This window comes from Megalobrama amblycephala, linkage group LG12, assembly GCF_018812025.1.
Source record: "Megalobrama amblycephala isolate DHTTF-2021 linkage group LG12, ASM1881202v1, whole genome shotgun sequence".
NCBI lineage: Eukaryota > Metazoa > Chordata > Actinopteri > Cypriniformes > Xenocyprididae > Megalobrama > Megalobrama amblycephala.
Window position 1 is genome coordinate 18,705,450 of NC_063055.1, and position 24,877 is coordinate 18,730,326.

General features: G+C 38.4%; 1 protein-coding gene across 6 annotated transcripts in view; it reads left to right on the forward strand.

Moving 5' to 3' along the window:
• The window catches only part of ncor2 (nuclear receptor corepressor 2), a 119,820-nt gene that overhangs the window by 82,540 nt on the left and 12,403 nt on the right, over positions 1–24,877 (forward strand). For 4 of the 6 annotated variants that reach the window (XM_048209406.1, XM_048209408.1, XM_048209410.1 and 1 more), the window contains 20 exons: positions 6,850–6,992; positions 7,099–7,237; positions 10,958–11,375; positions 11,836–11,941; positions 13,347–13,587; positions 15,839–15,886; positions 16,225–16,386; positions 17,079–17,191; positions 17,359–17,461; positions 17,541–17,639; positions 17,749–17,852; positions 19,686–19,833; positions 19,925–20,047; positions 20,165–20,239; positions 20,330–20,544; positions 20,839–21,199; positions 21,282–21,494; positions 23,797–24,048; positions 24,332–24,430; positions 24,531–24,773. In XM_048209406.1, the coding sequence (XP_048065363.1) occupies positions 6,850–6,992; positions 7,099–7,237; positions 10,958–11,375; positions 11,836–11,941; positions 13,347–13,587; positions 15,839–15,886; positions 16,225–16,386; positions 17,079–17,191; positions 17,359–17,461; positions 17,541–17,639; positions 17,749–17,852; positions 19,686–19,833; positions 19,925–20,047; positions 20,165–20,239; positions 20,330–20,544; positions 20,839–21,199; positions 21,282–21,494; positions 23,797–24,048; positions 24,332–24,430; positions 24,531–24,773 (3,405 nt within the window). The remainder of the gene's footprint in view (positions 1–6,849; positions 6,993–7,098; positions 7,238–10,957; positions 11,376–11,835; positions 11,942–13,346; positions 13,588–15,838; positions 15,887–16,224; positions 16,387–17,078; positions 17,192–17,358; positions 17,462–17,540; positions 17,640–17,748; positions 17,853–19,685; positions 19,834–19,924; positions 20,048–20,164; positions 20,240–20,329; positions 20,545–20,838; positions 21,200–21,281; positions 21,495–23,796; positions 24,049–24,331; positions 24,431–24,530; positions 24,774–24,877) is intronic. The other 2 variants (XM_048209409.1, XM_048209412.1) reach the window with 1 other exon arrangement.

Below are 24,877 nucleotides of genomic sequence, written 5' to 3' on the forward strand. Positions count from 1 at the left end.
GGTTGGGAATCGTGAAAAATTTTCTGGTTTCCGATTCCGGTTCTGCCTAATGATTCCGTTTCTGGTTCCGGTTCCATTAAAATAATTAAACAACTAATAAAAAATTGTTGTCAGGGAAAAATTCACAATACTTGACTCAAACTGTCCTTTTTGTGTTTATTATTCTTGTAAAATGAATTTAACAGACTTTTAATCTCAACAAATTCACTAACACTTTACAGTAAGGTTCATTAGTTAACATAATTTAACTACATTAATGAACTAATAGTGAACTGCATTTCTACAGCATTTATTAATCTTTGTTTATGTTAATTTCAACATTTACTAATACATTATTAAAATCAAGAGTTGTATTTGTTAACATTAGTTAATGCACTGTAAAGTAACATGAACAAACTATGAACAGCTGGATTTCAATTAACTAACATTAACAAAGATTAACAAATTCAGTAACAAATGCATTACTCATGGTTAGTTCATAAAGGAACGTTATTGTAAAGTGTTACTACAAATTAGATAAGATGCTTGAACACACATGTAAGATCCAGACAGGTGAAACCTAATATTTTTGTAAGTTGGATTCATAAAGACTTGTTACTGAAAGAATGATTCATTGATAGACACATTTTTAATAGTAAATGTGTTGCCTCCTAGTGGCGTAACAATGCAATCGATACAGTCGTCACTTTCAGAACAGAAGATAATTTATTATAGCCTACAAAAACATCATCGTTTCTATCTGAATAATAAACTTTTGTATACTTCTGTTATAACTGGAATATTTGTCACACAGAAATAATGATACTGTGCATTTGAAAAGATTGTTTGTGAAGCTGTTTATATCTACACATGACAACTCTCTTCAGATCAACGGCAGCGTGAACGCAGACTTGAATGTTGATCACTTCGTGATTTTATTTTTTGTCAAATGTTTAATATATATGGGCAAATCGTTGTCATTTAGGAAACAGATCACGTGGGTGATGAAATCGAGAATGCAACCTTTTAAAGATTAATCATGCAGCTTTGGGCACCTCTCGACTCTCTCTCTCTCTGCATTGAAATCTGACGTAGGCCTATATGAGTAGCGTGAAGGCTTTTCAGTATATTTGTTGCATTGGTATAATATTCATGAGGTGAGGCGTCTCTATTAAAGGATGCGCTCCCCGCACTTCGCCCACCCATCACACCAGAACCATTTTCTGAACCGAAACTTAGAAATCTTGCACGGTTCCGGTTCTTTTAAAAAAACACTACCTGTTCTCGGTTCCCAACCCTAGGTAGGATTAAGATTGTAAAATAAGGTCATGCAGAATAAGGCATTAATATGTGCTTAATAATTACTAATAAACAGCCAATATTCTAGTAATATGCATGCTAAAAAGCAACTAGTTAAAAGATCCTAATATAAAGTGTCACCGAAAAAAAAAAAAAGTCATGTCTATTCTCAGAGCAAACATAAAACAAACACAACGAAACTACTGTATATAAAGGCTATTCTCATGAGCACATTTAAACTAAAGGATTTATACCTTCATTAATTTTGATACGCTACTCTACATAGGAAAAAGAGACATGCCAACTAGTTACTGACCTGATGCAGACACATATCTTGGTGTGATTTACGTAAGGTAACATAAAAATATGCAAGGGAGTCTGAAATCTGCCCCAGTGGCTCTCTATGAGAGTGTGCTGCAGTTCCATTTTTCACCACAGATTTACATTGGAAATTTGTGGGGTGCTGTAGAGCTGGGGAGGGCTCAGAGACCAGCTGCCATACTTAGTATCATGATACATGCCTGTTGAAGCCATGCGCTAAATTTTATATATATTCTGTTCACTTTACAACTTAAAATAGTCTTGAAAATCTGGAATATATTTGTTGCAGAATGCTGAACACATTTACCTGCCCTTACAGATGAGCGGCTGGGTTTAATTGACCCTTCGCCAGGAGTTTGATTGACAGGCTATCTAACCAATCATAACGCCGAATCCACCATTTTGTCCGACAAAGCAGTCAGGGGTGTTAGCAGATTAAAATAGGTGGACTTGAAATTGAAAAAAGGTGTGTACTGACATCTTTCCGCGATTAAAACAATATTCCTTAATTTCCTTATGATGTTCATTCATGTTTATTTGATGCTATAAATGAACTAGTAGGAAGAGATGATCGGTTCCGCGATGTATTTTTCACTGTGTGAGAACATGATGTGTGGCGACATAGCAACAGTAACTAAAGTGGGCGGGTCTTTGCGAACGGTTAATTAAAATCATTTCATTGTTGTCCGTGCGGAGGGTGTTCCATTTTATTTATCCATGGCACATGCATTTTAATTCTTGATACGCAAGTACTGTCCAGTGACTTGTTTGCATTATTTAGGCATTATTTTATTTATTTGCAAGGAAAACCTTTTTTTTTTTTTTTTGTTTTTGTAATCAGGCTCTCAAAAATGTAGATTTAGATTTATTGGCCAATATTTATATATAAAGAATTATTGGTATCGGCCAAATTTTTCACATTGGTGCATCCCTAATTTATTTAATTACAAATTCATTTATTTATGTATGTGTGTATATATTATTTTATATATTTGAATAATTTTGGTGTAAGAACCCTATTTTTATTTACTTACAGATTAATTTATATCTTTATTTATATTTATTTATTCATTCATTATTTTTTCCCAACTTTTTTTGCATTTTTATTTTAAATGGGTTCCATGTGTCTCTCATAGTCACATAGTGCACAGTCAAAGTAAAGCCTAGACCCACCAGAGCGCTGCTCACATTGACCTCAGTGTACCCGCTTTATCTTCTAGTCTTACTATAACTCTGTCTCCAAATATCATGCCACCCCTCATCCCTTAACTCTTTAATGCCAGCCAGATACTCAGTTTGTCCTTTATAAAGCAGCTTACAGCTCTCTATGCTAATGTGTTTATCTGTGATCATTTTTAAAGTGAGAGAAACAACAGTAATATATGTTAATGGCACCTGGCTGTCTCGCTACATTCCTGCACAGAGAGAGAGAGCAGCTCTGCTCTGTGACTAATGCGCACTGGCACGGCCTTTTAAAGGCAGGGTGGCCTCGTTTGTGTGCATGTCTCTGAGTAAATGAGGGGAAGTGAGTGTGTATGTGGCTGTGGGGGCACTTCATGGCAGGATAGAGGCCTATGTGACATATAACCCAGAGCTATATCCTGTCTTTTTTTTAGATGCTTTTCTTTAGAGACATTAGCTGCAGACTGATGTATGTACTGTGTATGGTTATGAACATCATCTTGGCTCTAGTAAATGCTGGTAAATGTGTGACATTGTACTAGTGTTTTTGTGCGTAAACAAAACTTGCAGCTTTGAGAGTAACAGCTGTATTTAAATCAACAGGAATGAGTCGCTCCAGTTGTCACTCCTGTAAGTAACTAAAGTCAGTGTGAACAGAACAGGATTCAGCTCGAGAAGTGACAACTGAATTTAGCTGCAGTGTGTATACTTTTCTAACGGTCTGATTTTCTGTCATTCTTCATTTCTTTTTCTGTTTCTGTCTCTCTCGTCTCTTTCTCTCTCTCACTCACTCACTTTGTCTTTCTGTCTTTATTTTTTTCTGTTTTTTCTTTTTTTGTCTGCGTGGCTCTATTTTTTCTGTTTTTCTTTATTTGTTTATCTGTCTCTCTGTGTTTATTCCTGTCTGTCTTATGCTAGGTTTGTCTTTTTATCCATCTGTCTTTCTGTTTTCTTTCTGCCTGTCTCTCATTCTGTTTTGCTGTCTTTGTTTTTCTTCTCGTCTCGTCTTCTCTTGTCTCTCTCAATTCATTTCAAAATTGCTTTATTGGCATGACTGTAAATAATACAATATTGCCAAAGCATATATAAAACAATAATAAAAACATCTGTATAATAGAAGAAAATATTATAACGCTATCAGATATTATAACATAACTTAAACTTAAATTAACAGTGTAACAAATTATAACATGTCTGAACATTTGATACTTCTCTCTCTCTCTCTCTCTCTCTCTCTATATATATATATATATATATATATATATATATATATATATATATATATATATATATATATATATATATATATATGTCTTTCTCTGTGTCTTGATTTCTGTCTCTGCCTTTTGTTTTTTCTGTCTTTCTGTCTTTCAGTTTCTTTCTTTCTGTAGCTTTGAGTGAGTGGTTAGATTCAGTTGTTGGAGTGCAGAGAGAGAGGAAGTGGCTGAATTGTGGGTTGGCACGAATTAGAGGATTTGGCAAGCCTCCCTGTTTCTCTCTCTCTCACACACACACTGTTGTTAAGGACTGTGTGTAGAGGTCACATTGAAGAAGAAAAGCAGGTCAGTTAGGAGGAATTACTTTCCCTCTGCTTTCTCATGATATCAACATCAAACCTCTCACATCTCTCTCCCTTTCTCTCTATTTCGGCCACAGTCTCTTGCTTTTATTGTCTGTTTGCTTTAGTGTTTGAGTGTAGATGCGTTTTGGCGCAGATAATATGCATTAGAGAGCATAGAAGAGACAGAATGATAGAAGAGATCAGATGAGGTTGTGGAGGGAGGGAGGAAGGGAGGGGAGAGAGAGAGAGAGAGAGAGAGAGAGGGAGTGAGGACAGGCATTAGGGAGGTGGAGTCACTGCATCTCAGCTTCACTTTGCTGTTAAAGTCCAGCCAAGCGGCAGCCAGTGAAGAGGAGTGGAAAAAAACTGTGGCCTTGAGACAGAAAGAGAGAGAGGGTTGGCGAGAGAAAGCATGTGAGTTTGATAAATAGACAGAGAGAGAGAAAGAGAGAGAGAGAGAGAGAGAGAGAGAGAGAGAAAAAGAGAAGAGCTGCTGCGTTTAGAGAGAGTCAGAGAAACGACAGCACAACTATCAGAGGAGGAATGGGGAGCTCATTTCCCTCCCAAACACCACTCCCTTTTTCTCTCTAATTCTTGCTCTTCCTCATACTGTGCTGGAGCTCCAAGAACCTCTGCTGTTCATTTCTGTGGAGATTATGTGGGCGAAGATGAAAAGACAGATGGAGCGATAGAGAAGAGTGGACCAGTGGGCCGCATATTTTCTTTATGCAACTCCCTGATTGGACGATCCACAGTGGGCCAATGCTGAGGATTTTGATTGGATGCAGCTTTGGCACATGCTCTTGAATTACCAAAGCTGATTGGACAGCGTCATCTTATTGGAGTACTCTCACATTTGACTGTGCATTAAACAAAATGCAGTGTTTTGAAATCGAAGATGGATGAAAACTGCATTTCAGGAAGTTAATTGGGCTATCACTGGATTTAACTGCAACTTTGCCATTTGTTGGATTGGGCAATAATGGAGTTTCCTTGACTTTTGACCTGCTATGTAGAAGTACTTCTGGGTGATTGTGTGTGTAAGAATTGCTAAGCAGGCTTTATTTAAGCAGTCTTTGCACTGCAGTGTCAGTGGGTTTTTGCCATGTTACATAGATTAGGATGTGCGTGCGTTTCTTACAAACAACTGGAAGTTTGATGAATAAACAGTGACAGAAACAAGGATCAGAGATGGTGAGGATAACAAATCAGACTTCAAATGATTTCTTGCTTTGCTTGTTTGTATGTCACCAAGGGCATTTTTTATTGAGTTCAATGCACTTACACTCTTTATTTTATCTCTTCATCTCATTTTCTCTCCCTCCCTGTCCAAGCACAGTTGACTGCCTTATAGCTTTGATGTGGAGGGCAGCAGGGCTTTATTGTGGTCACTAGCGATGTAAATCAAAGCAACTATTTAGACTGGACAAGATATGTTCCTAATGTGAAGCTAACCAACACACAACGACTTGGCTGATGTCTGCTGAGCGTTAGTGTGGTGTTAAATGATTGAGAACAGTTCATGTCAGACTGCTGCCCCACTTTCCTTCTTGAGACGGCAAGCGGCAGCACATGATCTTTGACCTTTTATTGAGGTTTTTCTTAATGACGACGCAAGGGCGGGTGGATGGGAACACTTGAGGCTTCTGTAACCGGCACACAGGGATCTTGTTTGTTTAATGTTGAAAGATTTTGGTCTGTTAGTTGGTGTGCAATATAAATCTTATATAAACTGTAACAGCCTTGGTTCTGCCCTATTTTGAGTGAATGAAACTTAGTGGGACACCAGGTAGGGGAAAAAATATGAGACCTACACATACACTACTGTTCAAAAGTTTGGGGTCAGTGTTTTTTTTTTTTTTTTTTTTTTTTTTTTTTATGTTTTTGAAAGAAGTCTCTTATGATAACCAAGGCTGCATTTATTTGAATAGGCTGCATTTTTTATTTGAATATATTTTAAAACAAAATTTATTCCTGTGATGACAAAGCTGAATTTTCAGCATCATTACATGATGTTGCTTTGGTACACAAGAAATATATTTTTTTTATATAAAGATTTTGTAACATTATAAATGCTTTTACTGTCACTTTAGATCAGTTTAATGCATCCTTGCATAATAAAAGTATTAATTTCTTGGAAAAAAAAATCTTTCTGATCATAGTCTACAACTGTAGTGTAATTACTAAATTTGCCAGTTATTTTACACAGTTTTATTCAAAATCACAAAAAAAGGAAACTTTTAAACAAAGACATGTTTAAAATCCATTGTATACTGTATAAACTGTTTACTGGTCGATTACCAGGTCTCATTTGTTTTTTTCTGTTCCTCATTTCCTGTTCTATGCATTAATAAAAGTGAGAAATGATTTAGGTGCATCATGCTGACGATGACACGGTGTCTCATGCATAGAAATGACTACGATGATAACGCTATCACTCATAGCTCTGTTTCCTGTTTTTGTATTAGTAAAGTGAGAATGTTCCTTCTCTTACATTCACTCCATAGGTCTGCTCCAGTATGGCCGAAACTGGTCCGCCATTGCCAAGATGGTGGGCTCCAAAACAGTCTCCCAGTGCAAGAACTTCTACTTCAACTACAAGAAGAGACAGAAACTGGATGAGATTCTGCAGCAGCATAAAATAAAATCGGTCAGTTCCTTTCACAGACACGTTTCTTAGAGAGCGTCGGATTAATTATTTATAATTGTCAGTAGTATTGGTTTCATGTTTGTTTTGTGCTTGTGTTTTTTTGTAGGAGAGAGAGCGTAAAGCCAGGCGTAAAGGTAAAGCTCTTCAGAACGAGGAGGCCAGCGCTCCATCTGCTGCGGAGGAAGAGGAGATGGAGGGATCGGGAGTCAGCGGCAATGAAGAAGAGGCTCAAGAGGATGGAGAGGGTACGTACACACACACAAACACTTGAGACTCGCACAGCCACATCGTCATGCAGTAACTTTTAAAAAGATTAATGTCCAATCAAACACAGTCATTTGTTGCACATTACTCACTGACTGTGTAATGGAAGCAATGAAACTCAATGTTAACATCTGAGAAACAAATTAGCAGTTTGGTAATTGTTATCAAACATAGCTATGAAACGAGTCAGGATGAAACCAAACACCTCTGAGGTTTTGCGGTTGCCAGGAAATCCCACAGCAGCTCGAATCAAACAGCAGAGTGCTTTTCTCAGAATATCAGGGACACGTGGTTGAGACTCACCTATGACCTCGCCCCTGACCTACTTTTGTCAAGTTCTGAGAAAGAGGCGACACTCTGCGCAAACATAAATTGCTTTTCCAGGAGAGCTGAGTTTTGTGAAGTGACTAGAGCTGTGGTTATCACTGTCTGGGTGTCAAAGTGTGTGTCGTGCTGTGGACGTAGTTTTGGAGCTGTACTTCCACAAGTCCACCAGGCAGCTATAAAATGAACGTTTGTGCTGTGTGTTTGGCAATCAGGTGTGGCTTGCCGATAAATGGCTTTCGTAAGCTCTCATAAAGCCACATTTATCAGGTCAGAGCTTGTGAAAGAAAGCCAGCAAGGGAAGTGCTTATTATGTTATGGTTATTGTGTAATTACATCCAGCTGGGAGAGCACACTCAACGGCTGGGGTTAGTTATGCCAGTGGGAAAATGAGGCTTATCATAATCCCCTGCTGTGTATTTATTAGTTATGTTTACTTTTTGATTTGACAAAGGACATGTTAGATTTAGATAAGAGTCATTCTTCCGGATCTTTTGTGTCCTTGGATGATTTTAAAAATGTTTTTAAAAGCAATCATTCAGTTTTAAAAGATATGTTATATTAACTTTTGCTTCTTATTGTGTCTGTTTAATGACTTTTTCCATTTTTTTAAGATAGTTGTTTCATATTGTTAAATGGTACATTTGTTAGAATTTCACTATTTTGGACTTTTTAACTTTATTTTTATTATTTAAATATACGCGAATGACTTGAGTGCTTGAAAACAAAATCCACTAGTTAGTGCGCACGCATTGAATGCGTCTTTCTGCACTCATGGACAAAAAGGAGAATACTTTGAAAGGTTCAATACTCAGCTGTGCGCAAAACAAAGCGATGTTGCTGTTTGAGCATGAACAACGTCTGTAAAGTTACGACACTCAAAGTTCAATGCAAAGGGAGATATTTTCTTTTAAAGAATTCTCTGTTTAAGGACTACAACAAATGGCTGGTAGGGACTACACTGAGCTTCTTCCCAGGTTAGTGACATCACTAACCCTAAAATTTACATAAACCCTTATTATACACGCAGCAAAGGGGGTGAGGCCATGTTGGGCTACTTTAGAGAAGAGGAAGTAGTTGTTGTAGTAGAGTGTTGTTACCATGTTACCACAACCTGTAAGTTTGTTTTATTCTTTGTTGATGTGTGTTCCGTTAATAGTTTCTATAGTTATTTTTATGTTGTAGCAAAGACGTAAACAAAGGGCAACGCTGTTTGGCTCCTCTAGCCAGTTACCCAATCGCTAATTCAAATTTATTCGACAAACATCTTTTTAATCCCACCAGCGAACTTTGTGATCATTGTGAATTATTCTTTGATTAAAGCTTTTATGTTGTGTTTACCCATATGTTCATTTGGCTACTGGCACGCTAAACATGGTTTTGTGTAAACATGGTTCTTTACTGTAGTAAAGGCATGATTAGTCTTCATAATGGGCTCATAGTTCTAGCGACAGATATGTGGCTACACTCGTTCTATAAAGACAAAACTAACGGTTCTATATAATCAGTAGCGATCACTATAGATCCACAGTCTGTAATCAAATAATCCCTTTGAGTAATCATTTGTTAGAACGATTTAGTTCTTTTTTTTTTGCGTGTATGAAGCTTTGTTTCTGTGGTCTTCTGATTAATATCCAGTAATTCAGTGTTTATTTTTTATAAAAATAGTGCGTGAGTATTAAGTACTACGTTTTGTTAATAGACAAACACTTGATAGTTACTGTTAGAAATTAAAGTTACTCTACAAAAATGCTACAACGCAATCATGTATTATGCTGTACTAAAGCTTTATTAAGGATAAAACCATATATTAAAAGCTAACAAACAGCAGTAGTATTTACAAATTATGCTTTAAGAGGCGTGCTTGCACAGATTCTGCTCGATCCTCTTCAATATTCTCTGGGTCTGATTCGGATTCAAATTCAAAAGGCAGTAGTGATGCCATTGTTTACAATACACCGGAGCACATGCAAGAACCAGGAACTCAACAGAGCGTTTTTATGAGAAGGGAAACAGTAGTGTAGAATAAAGGTAAAATATGTGAAAAATGTGTGAAGCATGAACACGTTACAGACAGTGCACCCCATAAACACAATCAAGCCTTCAAAAATAGCTTATCAACCACCCCTTTAATACACTATAGGAGGCTGTACTGTACCAACTAGGATACTAAATGCCGCTAGGTGTATCAAATTGTGATTTGCACTACTGTCTGTTCAAAATAAATGAAAAGATACCTAGCATTGTGGATTTGTTACTTTGTCCAATAACACTTTAGTTTACGGTCTAATTCTCATTATTAACTAGTGTCTTATTAGCATGCATATTACTAGGATATTGGCTGTTTATTAGTAGCACATATTAATGCCTTATTCTACACCATATTCTACATCCCCTAATCCTACTCAATCCTTAAACTGAACAACTACCTTACTAACTATTATTTACTAACTAACTGAACTAACTATTACTTACTAGGCAGTAATTAGGAGTTTATTGAGGCAAAAGTTATAGTTTGTTAGCTAATAGTGAGAATTGGACCCTAAACTAAAGTGTGACGATTTTTCCTATTGTACTGAAATTGTACCAAAAATAAAAATATAAAATATATTACATCTCATCTCCAAGAATCACTGTCCCAATACTGCTGTCATTTCCATCATGCAAAACATTATTGAGAACAATCAAGTGTTTTTAAAACTTTGTTTGGTTATTATGGAAATGAGAAGTGAGAGGAGAGCACGCTTCTGCCAGGGCAGCAGAGTGATGATCAGAAGTCAGTCATTCATTTTACAATTTTACAACATGATCTGAGTGTAGGTTTATTCAGTGTCATTACCAAAACCCTAAACATAGCGGTCAGAAAATTGTATTAAAAGTTAATTGACAGCTTAGCTAACGTGTTAAAGGTTTATCCAGCTATTTCTCCAAAAAGTGAAATGGCATTACCATCCTACACAATATCAATATTGTATACAATCACACATAAAGAAATTAATACTTTTTATTCAGCAAGGTTGCATTAAATTGATCAGAAGTGACAGTAAAGACATTTATAATGGTGCAAAAGATTTATATTTCAAATGAATGGTGTTCTTTTCATCATTTCCACAAAAAGACTTAAGACATAAAACATAAAAACAAATCTTACTACACTAAACATTTGAACAGTATTGTGTTTTACCGATAAGGCTCAAGCCCATAATTAGATCTTTATTTAAGGTCATGGGATAAATGTTTTAATGTAATTTTCAAGCGGTCAGAAGTGCTACTAATCACCCATAAAAACAGCTTTACCAAGCAAACCACACACAAAAGATCAGCTGGCATCCATGTCCTGCCCTCTTACAATTCTTCCCATCACCTTTTTTTTTCAGGTGGAGCCAATAACAGCTCAGACACCGAGAGCCTCCCTTCCCCACGCTCCTCTGATGACAGCAAGGTCAAAGAAGAGGGCTCGGCGCGGCCCAAAACTGCACCCAACACCACTTCCTCCTCATCCTCCATGGACAAGGACATGGCAGCTGTGGAGACAGGGCCGGATGAGAAGCCAAAAGTGGAGAGGGGAGAAGGGGAGCAGGGAGGAGTGAAGCAGGAAGTGAAGACCGAACCAGGCGAGGGTGGTAAGGAGGTGGCAGGAGAGGATAAGAAGCCTCCTGTCCTGGAAGTGGAGGAAGGCAAGAAAGAGGTCAAGAAGAAAGAGCACGGAGGAAAGAGCGGAACTCACGACAGCGACTCCAGCGCCACATGCAGCGCCGATGAGGTGGAGGAGACTGAAAGCTCAGAGAAGAACAGGTGAGAGTGTGCGTGTGTGTGTGTGTGTGTGTTTGACAATGAGGGTTGATTGGTTGCTTGGGTGGGGTCTGATGTGTTTTGTGGTTAAGAAGGCTGGGATTGTTGATTTGTCCTGCAGGACTCTATTTTTTCCATGACAGCAAACACTGTATATGTTGGCCGAGTCAGGGGAAACATTACCCTGTGAGCTTGCCAAACATAACAGAGTGAGAATTGTGTGTGTGTCTGTCTGGCTGTCTTTTGTGTATTTTGCATTTTACATTTCCATACGATTGCATGTGGAAAGTCTATATTTGTTTATGTGTGGTGGGATGATGATGATTAAGTGTGTGTGTTTGTGGTTTTTTGGCATTAATGGGCTGTTTACGAAGACAGTAAATAAGAGAGAATGAGGCTCTGACCATATTAAGCAATAACACTTCTCTGCTCTTCTCACTCTCAACACAATGACGTCTCCTAGGCCGAGTTTGTTGAGTTTCGCCCATGATGGAGTGATCTCTTCTGCAGTTCAGAAACCGCTGGACCTCAAACAGCTCAAGCAGAGAGCGGCCGCCATACCTCCCATAGTGAGTATGCCAATATTCATCTGCTTTACATCCTGCTGTCATGTTCAGTCAATTGTGGTTTGAATTTCATGAGGTTTTTGTGTTAACAACTACCATATCTGGCCAGATTAGCATTACACAGATTAGCATCTTCTCTCCATGTTGCCATGGTTACTAAGGCTGTTTTTAATCCCATGAGATGCTAGTTTTCCACCTCTGCTCTTAGCTATTCAGACACTCGTGATGAGCTAACAGCCGGCTGAACGGACTGAGCTCTGGCGAGAGGAGACATGTGGAAAATGATATGCGCTGTTTTAAGAGGAGCTTGTAATTTCCCTCTCTTCTTTATTAGTCTGTTTTTTTTTTTTGTTTTTTTTTTTTAAGGGACATATTTCCCTTGAGTGCGAACTGACATTATCAAGTATGTTTGCAAAAACAAAATCATACCTTGATAGTGAACACTTTTGCTGTGTGATGTAGCCTATTATAATTCAGTTAGTATGGACCATAAATGCCCCTGTATGAGTTTTTGTCTTGTAATTTTATCATATTATGTAGTTAAGCAATATCTCAGTAGCAAATATTTGTTTGGTTAGGGTTAGCTAACCCTAACCCACAATTGCAAATGCGATATTGACTTTATAGTTCAATATACAAGTTAATATTGTGAGTTACATTTTAGATGCAATATTTTCTGTTTTGCTCCATTTCGCCAACGAAAATAGTTCCAAACAAAGCCACAGCAGAATCATGCCACATCTCTGAGCAACACACATTGGTGTTTTGTTACTAAATCAATCCACTGTTTTTTAATTGGGTGAGTTAATGATTCAATCACCCATTTATAATAACAATCACCTGCTTCATTCCTGAATTGATCAGCCATTTGAATCAATCGGTTGAATGAATGACTCAATGAGTCACCCATTAAGACAGTGACTTGCCGCCACCTACTGTGTTGACCTGAAAAAGGTAAAAACACCCCTGGAAGTCAATTTAAGGGGGCAAATATTGTCCCCTTGAAAATTTGAATTTCTGTCACTGCTGTGAACTGATCACCAAAGAAAATTAAGAAAATGAAAAGCTTTGAGAGTCAGCTATCCACGACTGGCCTAAACTAATCAAGGTGCCAGAGCAAAAACGCACACAGCTAATTATTTTTTTAGACAAAATCACAGAAACTATCGAGATGATATTATTTTTTGTCACTATTGCACACACCTAGCGGTCATGTTCATGTGCTTTGTTCATAGTTATAATGTTGCAAACGTGGTGTTTTTTTTAATGACATCAGACAACTCCTCTTCCTGTTAATTGTGTTTTTCATGATGTGGCACTTTTAAGTAGAATAGGACCATGCACATGTAATGTGTAATGGTTTATAAGAAGCATACAATAAGCAGTTTGTGTCTGTTTGTGTGTGTAGATGCCAGAGGTGTCGGTAGCAGGACGCGATAACCGGCCTGGGTTACTAGGGAAGCAGCAGGCTATGCCCCATGCTCTTGCATTGTACCAGCAGCAGATTACCATGGCACATGAATCCTCCCAAGAGGCCAAACAGCAGCAGCCACAGCCAACCAAATCTCAGCATTATCCAGGGGGCGGGGACTCCAGCAGCCCACGGGTCAGGACTCGCAGCCCTGGTGTCTCTGACAGAGAGAGAGAGGGTAAGCTGCTCTCTGTTCCTTATCCCACATTATCCTTTCATCCGTTTCTTCAGTCAGCTTCCCTCCTCAGCTTTCTTAACCACCATTGTTTTCCTCAGTTGTGTCTACCCCACAAGTTAAGCAAGTTCTGATGTGTGTGTGTCTGTGCACATGTGAGCGAGGGTTGTTGTATTTTTGAGTGATGTGAAGTGTTGGTTGTAAATATAGTAAAAAAAAAAAAAGATGGTGTATTCACTCAAGAACCAACCACCTAGTAAGACAGGTAGTGAGCAACCACCAACAGCAGTTCACATTTTTACCTGACACGTGCAGATCCGAAATCAATGCTGCCTTAGTAACATGTTGATATGCACATTTAACATTGTTTGGCAAATATTCTCAAAATCCAGTCATTTCAAAAGGAATCCATGCTATGTGGAATTTCACATCAGAGCAAAAGATTTCTCTGTGCAGATTTTGCATCCAGTTCAAGTTGGTCACCTGGTATTGCCGCCTTAACCATAAGAACGATGCTTGGTTTAAAGGTCCCGTTCTTCGTGATCCCATGTTTCAAACTTTAGTTAGTGTGTAATGTTGTTGTTGGAGTATAAATAAAATCTGTAAAATTTTAAAGCTCAAAGTTCAATGCCAAGCGAGATATTTTATTTAACAGAAGTCGCCTACATCGAACGGCCAGTTTGGACTACATCCCTCTACTTCCTTTAATGACGTCACTAAAACAGTTTTTTGACTAACCTCCGCCCACAGGAATACACAAGAGTTGCGTTTGTAGAGTGTGTTTGTCGCCATGTCGTCGAAACGCTGTTATTTTCATCCCGCAGTCCAATCACCGGGTCTGATTCTGGCTCAAATTGATAGGGTAAAATTAAAGACATGTTTACAATAACACTGAGCGCATGCATCTCCACGTTATGGTAAGAGGCGTGACCTTTCCGGGCAAGGTTCGCTAAGCTGCTGTCGAATCACAACACAGGAACCGCTGGCACAATCAGAACTCGTTACGCATTTCTGAAGGAGGGACTTCATAGAACAAGGAAGTCATCAGCTCGTTTTTATGACAGTGGAAACAGCGGTATACAGATAAGTAAATTATGTGAAAAATACTGTTTTTTTTACACGCGAAACATGAACACATGTTATATTGCACACTATAAACACAATCAAAGCTTCAAAAAACCACGAAAAATGGGACCTTTAAAAGTGTGAACTGTGCTTCATACATCACTACACTATTGACTATAGACCATCTTTTTTTCCTGCAAAATGACCACACCTATACATAGAAATCTTGTTTAGTTTCAATAAAATCTTGTAAATGCATAAATAAGGAATTTGCTTAAGATCTAAACCATTTAAACTAAACCATTGAAACTAAGCTGAAATTTAAAACCAAAATATTTTTAAAATGTTTAAACCCATAATAACAATGCTAGTCTTTACTCTCTGAACACAAATTAGGGATGCGCAATATGGTATGAGCTGAGAGAAGTGATTCTTATTTTTTTTATAATATCAGGAATTATTTCATATTTATTGCACTGCTCTTTGGCAAACTTCAGTCTGAAAGGTCAGTTGCAGCATTCTGCTGTCAAATATGTTTTTGTATAATGACCACTAAAGTGTATGATTTCCATAGCTGTGCTAGTTTGTATGTCTCTTGTATCACTCTGTGGCCTCTTTTAAAGAAAAAAAAAAGTTTCAACCCAAGTCAATATTTCATGTTCTATTACTGTTATTTAAAAATGTACAGTCAGCAGGTCATTTTTGCAAAATAAACCTTTTATTTTGCAGTAATTTCAGACTGTCTGCGCTTTATCCTTTTCTTAAACTCTTCTGTATATTCTTTATTTAAATTAAATGAAGAATGCAGATAAATTGGTGTAGATTTTTAGTATCCACCATAACAGGATATGTCATTGTAAGCCTGTTTTTTCAAAGTTTCATGTCGGTGATTAAACACTGAATGAAAGACAAGCCCTTTAAAAAGAAATTAAATGGATGAGGACAGGGAGAGAAAGTCAACTTTTTCTGGAAAGGGTGGGATCTCTTAATCTCAGTATCACTACATGCCATGAATAGGAGTCCTCAACGGGGAAATTTCATTTCATTAAGCAAACATTTTTGTGGTGTTATTTAATGTGGCCACTCAGCACTAAATTAAGTCACAAAACTGCTCCTTTTGAGTACTTGGAGAGAAAGAGAGTCTTGGGTCATGGCCATGTGATGAGCTGCAGTGTGTCTGTCCCTGCAGAGCTGGAGTGGAACGAGAGATGGCTTCAGGCTCTGCTACATGGATTACGTAGGTTTACACACCACACGCGCATACTCACATACTGTTAGATCAGACTCTAATCAAGCGTGTTGATTTCTGGGAGTGTGAATGATTCGCAGATGTGTTTGCATGCCGCTACGCTTGCAGATTCCAGCTTACAGTGTTGATGAGCCTTATGATGAGTGGAATAACTGAATAACTGCTGTCCGTGTGTTTTCACACTGGAGATTGCTGCTTTTGTTGCAGGGGTTGTGATGATTTGAGCTTTGTCATTTTCACCTTCGCCAAAAAAGAGTGACATAGACTGCTATCCAGTAATCATCCATTTGACAGTCATCTTTGTACGTTTTTGTCCATGTGTGCAGATAAATCCAGGGCGTTCTCTCCTCTTGCGGACGGTAAAAAGATTCCCGGGGCTGATGACATTCGGGCTGTAGGTCTAGGCCGGCCAGTGATGTCACCGTACCAGCTCTCGCCAAGAGACATGGCCAAATTCAGCCACGAACAGCTGCTACACTACAATCCCTGTAAGACAATACTGCCCTGTCTAAAGTCCAAAAAATATGATTGATTGATTTATTTATTTATATCAGATAACATAATATTAATTAAAATATATTAATAAAAAAATCAACATTTAATGTTTTGCTATATTTTTTTTTTTACAAAGGCTACATTTAATTTACCATCATGCTAATGTTACATTTTAAAATTAATATATTATTTTGAAATCTGTGGTTCAGAGAAATGTCCAATCGGAAGATGAGCAAGGTGAAGAGAGTATTTTGAAAGCCTATGTCATATCAAACTAGTTTATAACAATTAAGCTTGCTTATAGACTTGTTATACTACTGGTTATGAGGGACAATATGGTATGAAATTTTATATTGGATTAAAGGAGAAACATTATGGATGAAACTTACTTGATACTTGAACAGTTGCTATATAAACATCCTAATGAAGAGAATACGCTTGAATAATGTATAGTTGTCAGTACACGTCAAGCTTTTCTTTCAATTTTGCCAACATTTATTTGAGGAAATCTGTTTATTATCTATTAGGTTTGAACTTATTGGTCCTGCGCTGCTAATTGACTTAAATATATACATCTATAATGGATAACGTTGCTTAAGTGAACATTTCCATTCAAATGTTAATGAAATTAGTCATTGCGTGCACACATCCCTAATATATAAATGTTTTAATCACTCTCTTTCAGCATTGGCTCCCTCTCTACAGCCACAGGAGAGAATGGCTGCAGTGCGGCCTCTACATATCCCAGAACCCCCTCCTCTCATCTCCTCTGCCAAACCTGGTGGCTCTATCACGCAGGTAAGAGCAGCACTCACAGTAACAAATGTTCTTTTGATGTGGTATTGCTGGGACCAATCATCAATATTATGTACAGTACATTCAAAGTACATGTGTTTTAATATGGCATTTTAATATGTACATGCATAATTAAATTACGCTGGTGTTGTTGTTGTTTTGTATTGCAGGGTACTCCAGTGCAATTGCACAACCCATCTCATGGCTCCGACCACGGGAAAATCCCAGCACCAGGATCCTTGGCTCTCTCCTGGATGGACCAGAGGAAAATGGGTGAGTGTGAGTGTGAGTGCGAGCGATCATACGTCAGCTATCCGTTTTCCATATCCAACTTCTCTTTCTGTCTCCTCAGGAGGGTTTCCAGTGGTTAAACAAGAGCAGTTGTCTCCACGTAGCGCTGCCTCCTCTCAGGCTGAGAATCTCTCCACACAGGACAGTGCTGCATCGCGGGGTGAGTTTGGGACAAATCATCAATTCAGTCTTAATTCAAAGAGATTAAAATGCAGAAATAGGGCTAATACCATGAATAGATTGAAAACAGTATTAACTCTCTCTCACAGGCCCCATGCCAGCTGTTCAGGGTGGCAGCATCACAAAGGGCATCCCTGGCACACGTGTGCACCAAGAAACTCCCATATCATATAGAGGAGGTTCGATCACTCAGGTAGGAAGCTTTCCTCCCTATAAAGGCCATTTTAGTCCTTTTTTTAGTAAAAACAAGAAAATCCCACACACTATCAACTTGCAAAACAGTAAAAAAGTTCTTTATTATAGCAACGTTTCGATCATATCATACGATCGAAACGTTGCTAATAAAGAACTTCATATGATCGAAACGTTGCTAATAAAGAACTTTTTTACTGTTTTGCAAGTTGATAGTGTGCGGGATTTTCTTGTTTTTTCGTATTTTGACTATACCAGTCTTTTTTCCTACACACCTATCTATGACCTACAGGTGTGCGACACTAATTGATCAGTCCTTTTTTTAGTGAAAGAGAAGTGACACTGAAAATGAATTTTTTTCAAAATCTGTTTTTGCTGCTGCAACTTTTCATTGACTGATCAAAAATGTATTCACAACCAGTTGAATGAAATTTTACACATATTACAGTGAGCACTCAGCTCAGATAAATGGCTCTTCAACAAACAAATGAACAGGCAGTTTACGTCATAGCCATACCACATATTATGACATAACTGTTAATCAGTTGCCCTAACAGCAGGTACACAGCGTCCAATCCTGTTCTCCCCTTTTATTAGTGTCTACACGTCTCATCGCAGCCTGATGTTACTGATCACTCAAACACACACACTCAGTGTGCCAACTGAGCTTCTGTGACACACAATACATGCTCAAACAAATCAGAATGTTGTTCAAGTTCGAGGTCAAGTCTGCGTGCAGAGATAAGCTCTGTTTAACTCTGACATTTGGAAGAGTTATTGGCAGATTTATTGGGAGATAAGGAGCCATTGTCTACCTGATAGAGGTAGTTATATGCAGCTGTATGAAACAAGGTATTGTAACTAGTATGCATGAAGGTGAAACATTATCCAGACCTCCAATCAAAGATAGAACCTTTAAAAATAATTTGTCCTGCTGTGATTTCTTGCAACAAACTTGAAAATTTGTCAGCCTCTTTTTTTTTTTTAAGCACATTTTAACATACATTGTTCAGTATTATAACCTAAACATTTAATTATGAAATATCAGCGACACAAAGAGCTTGCTACTTTGAATTCTCTGATCTCACAACGCAAGGGTCAAACCAGGCCAGACTTGAGGAAGTCTCTATGTGCGTTTTAGTCTTTTACCTGCTGTCTGTACATATTATAATTAGAGAGAGTATTTTAACAAGTATTTATACTTATTACATGGTGTAAATTTAAAGTCATCATCAAACTAAAATTGACCACAGTTGCTATCTTAGTTAATTTCCCTCATTTTATGGTAAACAGTTCATCATTGCATGTCAAAAGTAAAGTAAAAGTGATGAAAAGTTTTCATATTTTATTGAAAGACTTTGTGCCTCTGAAACCTTTTTTCTGCTGATTGTTGTCCCCCCGTGTGGGCATTAAAGTCACTGTGAAATAAAATTGGACACTTTTTATGAAATATTTCAGTGTTTATTAATGAAATTTTTAAATAAAATTCATGTGTCCTCATCAGGGCTTGACATTAACACCCTCCAACTCGCCAAATGCGGGTAAATTTCAGCCTAGACTAATCAAAGGTAGCCAAGCTCGTCATAGCAAAAAAATACAATCCAATCATAATTCGTTATCGATTAACTTGAAGGCGGGGTAGGTGGAATCGTGCTGAATGACACACAACAGAAGCACTCTCTCACCGTCGCACGCACGATCAGATCTTCTTGCGCCTGAATAGTCAAATACACGCAAACACAGATGTCAAAATGTCCATCATGTGGAGTATCTTACGTGAATAAATTGATTTTATGACAAATTTAAACAAAGCATTTTTTTTTATCTCTTTCAGGGCACTCCTGCAGATGTTTTGTATAAGGGCACAATAACCCGTCTAATCACTGAGGACAGCCCCAGCAGGGAGAGAAGCAGAGAAGACACTCCTTCCAAGGGGCGTGTAGTCTATGAGTGCGACGGTGCACACATCCTTTCCTTTGACCGTAAGTGTACACAAATATGCTCACAACTTATAAAGAATAAGCGATAAAGACAGAACTAGTCTCTTACTTTTGTGAGTTTTTGATCACACAGGGGGTCCAAATTCTAAGGAAGAGGGTCGTGGGGACATGGCTGGGATGAAGAGATCCTATGAGATGATGGAGGTTGGCATTTCTCGTGGGCCACCCATCAGAGAGTCGCTATCTGCCACTGAAGGTAAGCATAAGACGCTCTTTTTTTAAAAAAAGAAAAAAAAAAAAACAGATATGAAATTTCACCGTTTCTCGTTTTTCCAGTTTACATTCCTTCACCTGCCTTTTCTCTCTTCCGCAGGCTTGATCAGTCGAGCAATGCCTCATGAGCGTGATAGTCCTCATTTACACCACATCCGTGGATCCATATCCCAAGGTCAGCATGATCTCAGAAACACAGGCCACAGCCTTGACTGACCACCTTTAGCTTGTGGTGTTCATTGTCTTACTTCTCTTTCTCTCTCAGGAATCCCACGGGATGACTGTCAGCGTCGGGAGGTTAAACAGATGAAAAGAGAGGGCTCTCCATCACCCCGTGGCCCTGGTCATCCCTCTGATTCTCTTAAACCACGCTCTCATGAGAGTATGGTGCCCACAGTCAAAGAGGCAGGACGCTCCATCCACCTGATCCCTCCTGAGGGGGTCGTGATAGGCAAGCCCAAAGAGGGCTCAATCACGCAGGTGACATATAATTCTGACTTTTTTCTTTTGCTTGTTGTGGTGGAAAATCTCACAAATGAATTTAAATATGGAAAAATTTTGAAAGTATGACACTTTCATTGCCATGTTTATATCATATTAGGTTTGGATTAATGCGGGATGTTTGGCTTTGGTATCTTGGTATTGATAATTTGATACGTTGGCGAAAAATTAAACCGCCTTTGGCAGCTAATGAAATTAAACCAAGGCTTTAAATACGGATAGCTGTAAAAAAATTATAATGAACCAAAGGCTCACTCAGTGTGTCTTCTACAGGGCACCCCTCTGAAACAAGAGCCCATTGGTTCATCCAAGCGGCATGACGTACGCTCCATCATCGCCAGCTCTCCTCGACCTTACTCCGGACTGGCCCCTCATCTAGAACTCAGAACTGAGCACAGAGGGTCTGACAGGGCCCGCTATGAGGAGGTGGGGAGCAAATCCCGACCCAGCGCTGTGGTCAGCGCCCCCAGCTCTCTGTCCCGTGCCTCCCCACTGGCGATGAGTGGAGAGCAGAGCAGCAGACCCCACCACAGTCCAGTGGGCTATGAAGATCACAAAAGATCTGGCTATCCTCCACCCTCTCACAGAGCCTCTCCATTGTCCAGCAGAGAAACCTCACAGCGTGCACATGAAGGTATCATGATCTACCAGTCAATAGCATTCAGTAGCTGGTGTGAGTTTTATGAGGTTTTAAAAATTGTTCCTCTGTGTGTTAGGCTCTAGTAAGGCCCAGCAGCAGGAGAGAAAGGCCACTCCCACCCCTCGAGACTCGAGCTCTACTAAGTCTCCACTAACGGTGGGTGAGCACACTGCGTCTTTGGCCTATGAGAGGATCCTGCAGGGGCTGGGAACAGAGATGTACCACCGTGGCCAGATACCTCTATCATTTGACCCTGCAACTCTGCCCAGGGGCATCCCAATTGACCCAGGTATTGCACACATTTGCAATTTAGTACAAACTACAAACGACAGCGAATTTTAAAAGGCCTGTAAAATGTTTGTTAAATCTTGAAATTAATGAGAAACTTTAATGAAAACAAAATTACAGAATTTACCTTTTATTTTATATGATTTATTTCACTTTTATATGATTAATTTCACTTTTATTATTTTTTTATTTTCAAATTAAATTATTTTGAAATTACATAAACTACTATTTAGAAGTTTAGGATTAGTACGTTTATTTTTTTTATTTTGAGAAATTAATGCTTTTATCCAGCAAACATTTAATTTGATCAAGTGACCGTTTTTTTTTTTTTTACTTTCTATTAAAGAATCCTGAAAAATGTATTGCAAAACTGTTAAAGGATTAGTCCACTTTTAAATACACTTTTCCTGATAAATTTACTCACCCCCATGTCATCCAAGATGTCTTTTTTTCGTCAGTCGAAAAGAAATGAAGTTTTTTGAGGAAAACATTCCAGGATTATTCTCCTTACAGTGGATTTCAATGGCTACCAACAGATTGAAGGTCAAAATTACAGTTTCAGTGCAGCTTCAAGGGCTTTAAACGATACCAGATGAGTAATAAGGGTCTTATCTAGCGAATCGATCGGTCATTTTCGAAAAAAATACAACCGTTTATGCTTTATAAACAAAATATCGCATTGAACGTACTTTCCGCTTCCGCATTCTTCATAACGCTTACGCTGAATGTTCTACGCCTTCCCTATTTACTTACGGAACGAACACGGCGGCAGTTTCGTTTTTTTCCGTAACTTGAATAGGGAAGGCGTAGGAAATTCAGCGTAAGCGTTATGAAGAATGCGGAAGCGGAAAGTACGTTCAAGGCGATATTTTGTTTATAAAGCATAAACGGTTGTATTTTTTTCGAAAATGACCGATCGATTCGCGAGATAAGACCCTTATTACTCATCTGGTATCGTTTAAAGCCCTTGAAGCTGCACTGAAACTGTAATTTTGACCTTCAATCTGTTGGTAGCCATTGAAATCCACTGTAAGGAGAAAAATCCTGGAATGTTTTCCTCAAAAACCTTCATTTCTTTTCGACTGACGAAAGAAAGACATGAACATCTTGGATGACATGGGGGTGAGTAAATTTATCAGGAAAAATGTATTTAAAAGTGGACTAATCCTTTAAGCAGCACAAATGTTTTCAACATTAATAATTTAGCAGCACAAATGTTTTCAACATCAATAATTTAAAAAAAAAAAGAAGGAAAAAAACATGTTTCTTGAGCACCAAAACAAACAGTAGAATGAATTCTGAAAGATCATGTGACACTAAAGACTCAAGTAATGGCTGCTGAAAATGTAGCTTTGCCATCACAGGAATAAAATGAAAATGTGTTAAAATAGAAGTTATATTGAATTATAATTTTACAATATTGCTGTTTTTACTGTATTTTTGATCAAATAAATGCAACCTTAGTGAGCAAAAAAGACTTTAACAAAATATCTTACCGACCCCAAGCTTATGAATGATAGTGTATTTGAAATTAATTTAAATATATCATTGGTGTATCCAAAAGGTCAACGTTTGATGGTTTTCTTTATTCACATTATTCATTTATGATTTGTTCCTTATCAATTTTATGATCTTTAAATTCATGTATTCCTACTTCATATGTTAACCTTCATCATATATTCAAGTATTTATTCATTATTGTCACTCATTTGTTTCTTTTACTCTGTTTTATTTTATTCATGTTGTGTTATCCAAGAATATGCTGATTGTACTCACGTTCATGTATGTTAAGAGATATATCTTAGGTACTTTGGTGTTTTGCCAGATATTGGAAGCGTTCCAACTACTGTCTGAGTGATGATGTTTCTCAGAATTGGTAATTCACAGTAGTTCATCTGCTTTTCCAGAAACAGTGTTTGCACAACGTAAGATATGGTATTTAAAAGTGCTAGTTTCGCTTACTGTGTTCTAAAGGTGACAAAACCACACCTCGTATATTTATTTACGTCTCTCTTTTAAATGATAACATTTGATTGGTCACGCCAACCAACCGTTATATATCCCACTGTGATGTAATGAACCATTCTGTTTGACCTTTTCTTATCAGACCAAAACACAATTTAGGGGGCATGTACGTTTCCTGCATATACATATATATGTTTATTGCTCTTGGTTCCTTCCTTTATTCTTCCTCTTTTAGCTCTCAGCTACAAGGGCCCTTCTTTTGTGTTCTCTTGTACGACAACATTATTTATTATGTAACGTATTGTCTGTTTGACTTTTTTTTATTTTCTCCACATCAGCGTATTACCTGCCCCGTCACCTGGCCCCCGCTCCAGGCTACCCTCACCCCTATCCACCCTATCTGATCAGAGGTTTCCCTGAAACAGCAGCCTTGGAGAACAGACAAACTCTCTTCAACGACTACATTACCTCCCAGCAGATGCACCAATGGCCCGCCGCTGCTGCCATGGCTGCCCAGAGACCTGACCTGCTCAGAGGTCTCACCCCTCGAGAACAGTCCCTTAACTTAGCCTACTCACCCACACCTAGAGGTGAGGGGTCCTCAAAGGGGCCATAGCTTTTGTCCTTCACGAGTCTTCTAAAGAAATCAAGCACAATTTAAGTAGTTAATTCACTGAGAATTACATGAGGGTTAGTAAACGATGGGGAATTCTCACTTTTTTGAAGAACTGTCAGTGACCTGGTGGAAGCTTTTATTTAGCTGAATACAGAAATTGGCACTGATATGTAAATATAGGCAATCATATTAAATATTACATTATATTAACATATGAAAGTCAGAGGCACATTCTTTATTTTTCTGTTCATTTGCAGGAACATCTGCATCTCCCATGGATCGTATCACAGGATACATCCCAGGAACCTCTCCAGGTTTCCCCAGCGGAGCCTACAACACCTCTCCAATCTCTCCAGGTACAGAGCAGTACACTTACTCAAACACTCCACATGGTGATTTAAAAACAAATTTTTGGTATAAGTGCTATTCACTTTATATTTTATTCTCTCTTAACAGTGGGAGCCTCTCACATGAGCAAGATCCAAGGCAGTTCGACGTCCTCAGAGAGAGAAAGAGAACGAGAGAGGGAGAGGGAGAGAGAAAGAGAGCGCGAAAGAGAGAGGGATCGCGAGAGAGAGCGAGAGAGGGACAGGGAGCGAGAACGAGAGAGAGAACGTGAAAAAGATCGGGACAGGGAAAGGGAAAGAGACAAGTCTCTCGGTCATGGTAACGTGGAGCATGCCCCTATATGGAGACCAGGTGAGCACCCTTACCGCCTTTTTGTATTGTCTACATTTGAGGGCATATAGTATTACTTATATAGTATAAATTGGCAGATTTAATAGTTAATTTGATAAATCATT